Below are 9009 nucleotides of genomic sequence, written 5' to 3' on the forward strand. Positions count from 1 at the left end.
ATCGCGAGCTGCGGCGGGCTCGGCCCTAATAAGGTACAGAAACAAAGATTGTTCACTTGTTCAAGGAGACTAAAGTGCCCGAGTGACAGCGAGTGGAGGCAGCGGGGGCACGCATCCAAGTGGGATTAAGGCCACAAGCGCGAGGTTGCAGGGCTGGCCGGGTGGCAGAGGGAATATCAGCCTCTGAAAAAAGAAAAAAAAAGAAAAAAAAAAAGAAAAAAAAAGGAAAAAAAAAGAAAAAAAAAATAAATCCAGTTCAAACATAATTTATAACATGTCACTCCCAGTCAGGGGTGGCTGTCATTAAGAGTTAAACGTTGCATTGTGCTCAACTTATTCCGATAAGAATTCTCTAAGCTGCTTATGTGTTATCATAACGCGTGAGGGACCGGAGTGTGGGCACGGGGGGAGAGGCTCCCGGGGGTGGGATGGGACCCGGGCTGGAAGCAGGAAGGTGGGAGCAGAGCTGGACCCGGTGGCACCTCCATGCAGGGTACCCGCAGAGAGTCTCAGAGCCCTAAATTCTTGCCAAGGTCCAGACTCTACTTGGATAAATACATTTTTTTTTACCTTTATGGACCTCTCCCCGCCGGGGGGGCAGGCAGGGATCAAAAATGGAGCGTTCAGCCTCTGTTCTGCACAGTAAGGCTGGGTAGGGAGGTTTTGGTGTTGGCACTGAAGGAGGAAAAAGTGATCAATGTTGTAGCCAATAAGAAGCCCTGCAGTTGGTAGCCCTCACTGGAGATGGGACTGGGAACCCACCGGAAGAGCTGGGAAGCAGCTTCCTTGGGGACAATGCTAAATGCCACTGGGTAATTTCGAAGCAGTGGGATTGTTCTCTCTGGCTTTAGGGGGAAACCCAGCACCAGACCCCACTGAAGTTCAAGGAGCCAGATCAGGCCCAATCCCACTAAACTTTACAGGCTTCTAAGGGAAATTTTTCCCTGCAATTTTTCCCCTACCTCGTTTTCGGTATAGAGGGAAAAAACCTGTGTGGAATAAGAAGAATTAACAGTCAGAGGAACCTGTCCATTCTTGCAGGTCTTTCAACAGCAGCACAGCTCACTTAGCGCAAATATCCACCCTCATTCCCACTGTTGGGAGTGTTTCTCTGGTGCAAGGCACTCAGAAAGAGGGGTTTGTTTACCCTCTGGGTCTTGTTACCTGCTGGTAACGTGGGAGGTTGGGTTTAAACTGGGACTGTTGCTTTTTCAAAGCCTTTAATGTCCGAGGTCCTGGCTGTGGTCGAGATCTCCCCCATCCAGCCAAGGCTTGAGGGTGTGTGGGCTGTCTTGGGAACAAGACAGAGGACATCAGAAGGTCAATGACGGATGGTCTTCCACAGATTCCATGCCCTCAAAGCCTGGTTCCCCAGCCTGATCTTGGTGTCTCCCCATAGCTTCCAAATTTACTCTGGCCAAGGAGAAAGAACCCCTCAACATCTTCCCTGCTTCTCTGAAGCATCCTTTTGGTTTGTTATCTGTGCCTGGATAAGGACCAAGGGTCTCCAACTTGTCCACACTGCTTTGGGAAGGCTCTACAGGTGGGAGGTGAACACATGGGAACGTGTGTGTGTGTGTCCTGGCGGGGGGGATGTGTTTGCCTGTTGTCTAGCCTTCAAATTGTGCGTGTTTGGATACATTTCTCCGCATGCAAGTTATGGTAAACAACCACGTTTTAGCAAACAGAAGTTAAAAATAGATACAACTGATTTAAAGATCTCTGAAGATGTGTTTTACCCATATCTTCTGTTGGACACCTGAGTAGAGGCAGGCAGGGGATTCACTATGCAGACTATAAAGGCTTTCAGAGGAACAATTAATCCAGAACTTGCATTTTACAAAACTGAACCTTTTTTAAAACTTACAATACAGATAGTGACAACGATTTCTTCAAATAAGTGCTTCCCTCTGACCTCTGTCACGTGGGGGCTGTAGCATCTCGCCAGTGTGTGAGAACCTGAAAATGCAAAAGGCAATTTTTCAGCAGAAAACGAAACTCACTGGTTTATCTTCACGATCCGTGGGGAGTGTAAACAGAGAGGAAATAAATAAATAAATACCGGAAAATGCATTTGTTTTAAACAGATGTGAACAAAGGGGTTTACACATTTGCAGGATGTCATACTGTTTTAAAAACATGATTTTAACCACCTGACACGTTCAATTAAATGCAGAAAACTCTCCAGGTTGTGTTTGCATTCTGGAAGAGCAATCACAACAGAAAGTGTAAGTGCAGCAAATCGTTCTGAAAATAAACTGATTTAAGCGGAGAACGAGTTCTCCCCGACAGGCTGCAGCACGACTGACTTTGGAGCATTACTTGGGAAAAGCTGCAAGGGTCTTATTTTTCTCCATAAAGCCCACACACTTTGGGAAGGACAGACTGACAGTCTGGTTAAAACTCCAAGAAAAAAAAAAATCACTTCTAAGTGCACATTTTCAGTTAGGTTTTTGGGGTTTTTTTCTGCAATATTCAGTGAAATTCCTAATGTAGTTCACAGTCTTTATTAAAAAAAAAAAAAAAAAATGAAGTAAAAAAGCAGGGATAAAGGCTGGGAGAAAAGTGAATCTCTTTTCCAGGCAGTGGCACTGCCACTTTAACAGTTTCCCACTGTACTTGGGGTTAGTTGCCAGAGAAGCCTTGTTCAGCCTATTTGGGGGCCCCACGAAATGCTGCAAGCGCTACTGAAATGAGCACTTGTCTTTTGTTGTGCTGCGGGCTCGCACCATACAGTGCTGAGCTGATAAATCCACTTTTTCTAACACAAGCATTTTTCAAACAAAACTACCATGAGACTGATGAGTAATGCCAGCTTGCCAGAAAAAAAAGGAAAACCCACCGCTCACCCCCCTGCTCTCCCGTCCCCCCCCTTCCCCATCCCCATCCCCATCCTCACTGCTGCTGACACTGACAGCTGTAAAATTCACAGCTTCACAAAAAGGAGAGGGGTTGCATAACGGGAAACTACGGGAGCAACTCACCAGCCAGAGGAACCTCTTCTGGTGGTTTAGGAGCCCAAATGGCGCGAGGCACGAAGCAGGGACCTGCCCCAAAAAAAGGCTCGTCGGGCAAATCTGCAGCAGCTGAAAGACAGCAGTGGGGAGTGTAAGACAGAGTTAGGCCTGACAAAAAAAATCTGAGTAGCTTTTAATCGGCCTGACATCTTTCAGACATCTAAAAAAGCACTTTGCTAAAAGTTTGTTGTTATTATTCTTATTCTAGGGGCAAAGAGCCGAGCGCTGGGGAAGGTCAGCGATGTGGCCAGGGCAGGAAGGCAACGTCCCAACCTCCCCCCATCACCTGCCTTCATTTCAGTGTCTGTTTCTAGAGGGGTTTGAAACAACTTGGACAAAAAAGCATCCGGTTCTGGAAGAGCCGTGGGGCAGGTGATGGAGGAAAGGCGAAATTTGGGGCTCCTGGCTGGGGAGGTGGTGACGCCACGCAGGAGAAGGAGCGGTGGAGGGAAGATGGCAACGTCGGCAGAAGCTGCCAGAGCCCCACGTGTTGCTGAGATTGCCAGAAATGGGGTTCCGAAGGGGGCCCAGCTGGAGAGAAATCAAAGCAGAAAACAATGGACGTCTGTATGAATAGCCATTGCAAAAAAAAAAAAAAACCTCCTGTCATTAAACCACCACTAACCTCAAGCTAAATTTTATACATCCAAAATAATCTAGGCTTCCATTTTGTCTGCTTATTCTTGTTATATGGTAAGAGATTTTTTTTTTTTTTTTATAAAACGGATTTAACCTGGTGGAGAAACAACACATGGAAGCTTTATTTTATAAGAAGATGCACCTGCTCATCAAACAAGAACTGGACACAGAATGACCCACTGAATGCATTGAGTTCCACCCGCTGCAGAATGCTACCTGTGATAAACTAGGCTGGTGCAAAATCCAGATGCACAGATAAAACAGAAAAAGAAAAAAAAAAAGAAAGAAACACAGAAATGACTGTTTTGAGAGTGAAGTCACCCAAGCCAGGGCGCAGGTACTGTCTGCACAAACACAATATTAGATGTGCATTAAGCCACAAAGTGCAATAGCTGGGAGCAATGGCAAAGTCTGGTTGCTCCTGCAACCTTCATGTAAGGAACCAGCCCTAGAAAGGATGAAACAACAGCCAGTCTATAAATGACAGTCCTGTAGGCAGGGAAGGATTAAGAGCTTCCTATAGCTCCTGAAGTAGCAACCTATATTGTAACCCTTCCACAAAGGCTGCCGTAAGGGCTTCCTCTGGCTTAGTCCACCCAGAAGATGGGGAAAGCATCGGAATTAGTTTGACTTTTCCTCTGCCCCAGCCACGCAACACACTCCGAGCAGGGAGAAGGAGAAGGAAACGTGGTGCTTGTTCAGGACCTTCTGCCAGGGCACTGCAAGGTGCTCCCTTGTCCTCCCGGCTCCCTCAGAAAGCACAGACCTCTGCTAGCCCTGGTCCATGCTGGGACAACCTGCCCTGGTCCACACTGGGACAACCTGCCACTCTCCGGAGCAAACACAAACTGGGCTGAGGCCTCACTGCTCATTTATTACTTTTATTGTATTTTGAAGTGGAATTTTTTTTGCTGTTTTGCTTGCTTGCGTGTGTAATAAAGTGCCTTTGTTTAACTGGACGTGTATTTAATTTGAAAACATTCTCAAAATACCTCCTCGTGCCCCACGGGCTGAGCACATTCCCGTAGAGCCGGCATCCTCAGAGCTTCCAGGCAAGAGCTCCCAGCCCTCAGATTTTCTTGCAGACTGCCACAAACTCCTCTCATCCTAATTTTTATTGAAGGCTATGATCATCATTATTATTATTATTATTTCATACATTTCCACAGAGCACCTGCAGCAAGCTTGCCAGGGCCTCGTGGGGTGATCCATACGGGAGAGGCCGGGAACCACCAGCCTTTGGTGCTTCTGAGCATCCATCTCCAACACTACATTAAACCCACTCATATATATCACTCTGTTAAGGCTAAAAGAGCCTGTTCTTCGGGAAATATTCCAAGGAATCACATCAATCCGAGTGAGCACTGAGCTGAGAGGAAGGGGATGAGGAAGAAGAAGAGTCCCCCTGCAGCTACGGCGGCCGAACGCACCTCCAGGCATTCGCACCCCCAATGTTGTGGGGATGAGCAACTGCAAAAGGTGAAGAGATGTAGTAACTGCCACCCTGGGACCTGTTTTTAGTGACATTTGTAGCTTTGCAGTTGATTATTAATTCAATAGGATTCACAGAAATCAACCCAACAAGACTCTGCAGCAAGTTAAGGCTCCCAAGACGCCCCGGTCGCTCCCTCTGCTGCTGCTGCCTCATTCCCAGCCCGAGGCTTTGGGGAAAGTTTGGGGCAATTTTGGTCCAAAAGTTCCAATGGAACAGAAGTATCATGTTTTTGAAGCAATCCCCTGTTGGTCAGCACTGGAGCACTGAATACTCACGTTACAAAGGGTATACAAATATGGGTTGGTTTTGTTGTTTTTTTTTAAAAAAAAAAAAAGCTGCTAAAAATTCTACAGCTGCTTTTGAAAATACCAAGGATTCACCTTCCAGCTGCTCACAATTCCTATTTTAAAACATTTTCTTTTTTTTTGGAAAACCCAGCGAATGTGCTGGTCCCCGGTGAGGGCTGTGAGCTGTGTCTCACCAGGCTCGGTCACACCAGGCTCCCCCTGACCCACCACGCTCACCAACACGAACCATCCATCCTCAGCCTCCTTCTGTTAAAAACCCACAGCGACAACAAAGTACGGTCAGGATTTAGGGTGGAATTAAGTAGAGAGTGGCCACTGAGACCTCCATGTGCAGCTCTGGGCCCTGAATCATTTCAGGACACAGGTCTGGCCCCCCCAACTCCTACTCCTCATAATTGATCTCCTTCTCTTCAAATAACCCTGGGGAGCAGACCATGCCAACCCCATGAGATGCAGAGCCTTGGCCAAGGAGCATCCATGGGTTTGGGGGGGCTTCCTGCAGAACGAGGTGTTACCCCAATTAAAAGCTCCAGGCTCTCGCTGTTGGAAGCCATGGGACCCCTCAGGGGTACAGTGATATTTGGGATGTAGAGCAGCTCAGACCCTCATCCCGAGGGGTATTTAATAGCCCCCACCTCCCTGCAGCCCCCTCCAATCTCTGGGGAGCTGCTCCCCAGGTGAGGGGCTGGGAGGAAGGATGCCAGAGCCACGAGAAATGTTTGGGCACAATTCCTGCTGGGATAAATTTGCATAATTTTTCTAAACCCAGGAGCAAACATGAATGCAATTTTTCCTCCTTTGGAGCAGGTTTTAAGTCGCTTGAAGTCTGAGAGGGTTTTCCACCTTGGGAGAGTGGGCTTTGCTCCCATCTGCTGAGCCCCCATCGCTCATGGAGAGCAGGTTTTGTAGGAGCAGGAATAAAACACAAGAGCAAAACCACTTGCTCAGAAGGGCAAATTTCTGGATTTGATGACAAAATCAGACCCCTGCAGCAGCCTCTCCCTCCCTTACATGGGTTGTTGCTTAAAATGTTACAGGAAAAAATATTATATCCTTTATAAATATCATCTTAACATAACCACAATCATCTACTACAAAAACACCTAACCACGTTTGTGGCTTCTCTATTTGTGTTGCAAATTAGTGAAGGAACTCGCCTGTGAAACTCTCACACTTCCATTCCCCACTATTCCTAATGTTACTTCATTTCCCAGTTTAAAAATAAAATTACACAGATTGAGAGCCCTTGGAATCTAAAAAGAATGCACATATTAGAGAGGTTACTTCCTAAAATAAACAACCTGCTTTAATTTGCAGCCTCCTGGGTTTTATGATACTAAGGAAAAAAAACGTGCTTCTCAGGCATCTGGTTTAACACGTGTCTGTCCCCTTCATTTATAAGTTCAAAATCCAGGGGTAGATAAAACATTAATGTGGTTTGGAACACATAAAGTGCCGATTTTTCATATATTAACGCACTGAAACACTTGATACTCTGTTGTTAGGGAAGAAAAAAAATAGTTGCCAGAAGAGTTTATTTAAGGAACGGTTACCGCTAATAAAAACTTTCCACTAACGAGGATTTTTAAAATTGTTTTTTAATATGCTTTTAATGACCTCTGCTCCTCATACCTACCTCCTCGCTTCCCAAACTGTTTGTACTGTCCCCAATAACACTCAGTGGAAAGCTGTCGTTCCTGGCTAAATCCTTACTTAGGTTGGATGCTATGCCTCCGTTAGACAGGGTCACGGGGTCACCATCGATTTTGGAGGCCACCTGGAGAGTCCAGGCCGTGAACTGACTCAAAAAATTTATATCAGAGCTGGAATGGTCCACCTCCCAGGGCTCCGCCTGCGCTAACACCCCAGCCGCAGGATGGAGCCTGCCAGCCCCAGCGCGGGGAGAGGCCAGAGTTGTTGACCCCGTTAGCTGACCTCTTCAAACTTCAGGAGAATTTTTCTGGCAGTTACCACGGTGACTGGGCACTCCAAGCTTATCCTTCTTACTGAAAAAAAAAAAAAAAAAAAAGAGAGAGAAGGGAAAAAAAAAAAAAACCACCCCCCAAAAAAAAATTTAAGAAGAAAAAAAAAAATATGTTAAAACCTACCTACCTTGTAGAGATGTCTATCAAGAATCAAATACGTGAATGTTTGAATTGTTTCCTTCTCTCCTCGGGCTGCCCCGGCTCGAACTGGTTCGTCCGAAACAACCATCGAGGAAGCAGTTTGGCCAGAAACATTTCGACTTCTGAAAAAGTAACGTTCAGTGGATTTAATGAGTCACGTTTCTGGTATCTGCCCGTGATCGCAAATGACACCCTAAGAGGTTTATTGGGAAATAATATTTCTTTTTCTTTCTGTATCTGTCTCCCAATTATTACCATTCCTTATCAAATTAGGAACAAGCTGAGAAAAGGCCCAGGGAAGGATTCCAGGCTGCCTTCGGCTTTTTTTCCTTTTAAAAACTAGCTGCTGGGTGAAAACATTAAGTCTGCAGCAGTACGTTGCTTGGGTCTCTTAGGAAGAGACTGCAGAACCCATTTAATGCACCATGAAATATTATTTAAGAGCAGGGGGGGAAAAAAAGAAAAAAAAAAAAAAAAAAAAAAGAAAAAAGTTGTCAGACATCGTTACTGTTGGTTTTTTCAGGCCCTTTGAACGCTAATCATTTCCCACATCGAATTTTACCAGGTAAGCAAGGTCTCCTGACGCTGAGAGCAAAGGCTTGGGACAGCCCAAGGGCTCAGTGAGGGCACCACGTCAACAAGCAAACAAAGTGCACTCTTCATTTCTGAAACAACGGGAGAAAAAAACGGCGATTCTTAATTTCCGAGCAATCACATATTACATAGCTGTTGGTTTTTTCAGGCCCTTTGAACGCTAATCATTTCCCACATCGAATTTTACCAGGTAAGCAAGGTCTCCTGACGCTGAGAGCAAAGGCTTGGGACAGCCCAAGGGCTCAGTGAGGGCACCACGTCAACAAGCAAACAAAGTGCACTCTTCATTTCTGAAACAAAGGGAGAAAAAACCGGCGCTGCTTAATTTCCGAGCAATCACATATTACATAGGAAGCTCTTATGTAAATTCTCCTCGTGCTCTGTGACTTGAAATAGCATCTTGCAGAAGAGGAGTACACTGCCTCAGAGCTGGAAAAATCCTACTTGAGGGCTCCTGATGGCAAACTGTCAATCAGAATTCCCCGCTCGTTATGCACTGCTCATTTCTGGAGTGCAGCTAAACAGAGGTTTCACGACTGAAAAGTTTACTGTGGGTTTTGTCTCACACGTGGTTCCGAAGCATCTCCTGTTGTTTGAGGAGTTAAAATATGAATATTCAGCCCCTGCTCCGGGGGCTCCTCCTGGGCTTCTCCTGCGGCAGAGGGGCCGGAGCTGCCTCGCACCGGGGGGGACCCCGCAGATCCTGGGGGTGAACACATACAGCAGGAGGTTGCAGCCTGAAAAAGCTAAAAAAAAAAAAAAGAAAAACAAAAAACCCAGCTTTTGTCCCAGGTTTAATTTTCATTTTTGCTGGGGGGGGGAGAAAAAAG

At 46.1% G+C, this 9009-nt stretch overlaps 1 protein-coding gene across 1 annotated transcript in view; it reads right to left on the minus strand.

Moving 5' to 3' along the window:
• The window catches only part of LOC106886733, a 343658-nt gene that overhangs the window by 4888 nt on the left and 329761 nt on the right, over positions 1–9009 (minus strand). The window contains exons 5-6 of the mRNA XM_014939918.1: positions 2985–3086; positions 1868–1959 (exon numbers count right to left, since the gene is read on the minus strand). Coding sequence (XP_014795404.1) covers positions 1868–1959; positions 2985–3086 — 194 coding nt within the window. The remainder of the gene's footprint in view (positions 1–1867; positions 1960–2984; positions 3087–9009) is intronic.

This window comes from Calidris pugnax, unplaced genomic scaffold, assembly GCF_001431845.1.
Source record: "Calidris pugnax isolate Ruff unplaced genomic scaffold, ASM143184v1 scaffold94, whole genome shotgun sequence".
In the NCBI taxonomy this organism is placed as follows: domain Eukaryota; kingdom Metazoa; phylum Chordata; class Aves; order Charadriiformes; family Scolopacidae; genus Calidris; species Calidris pugnax.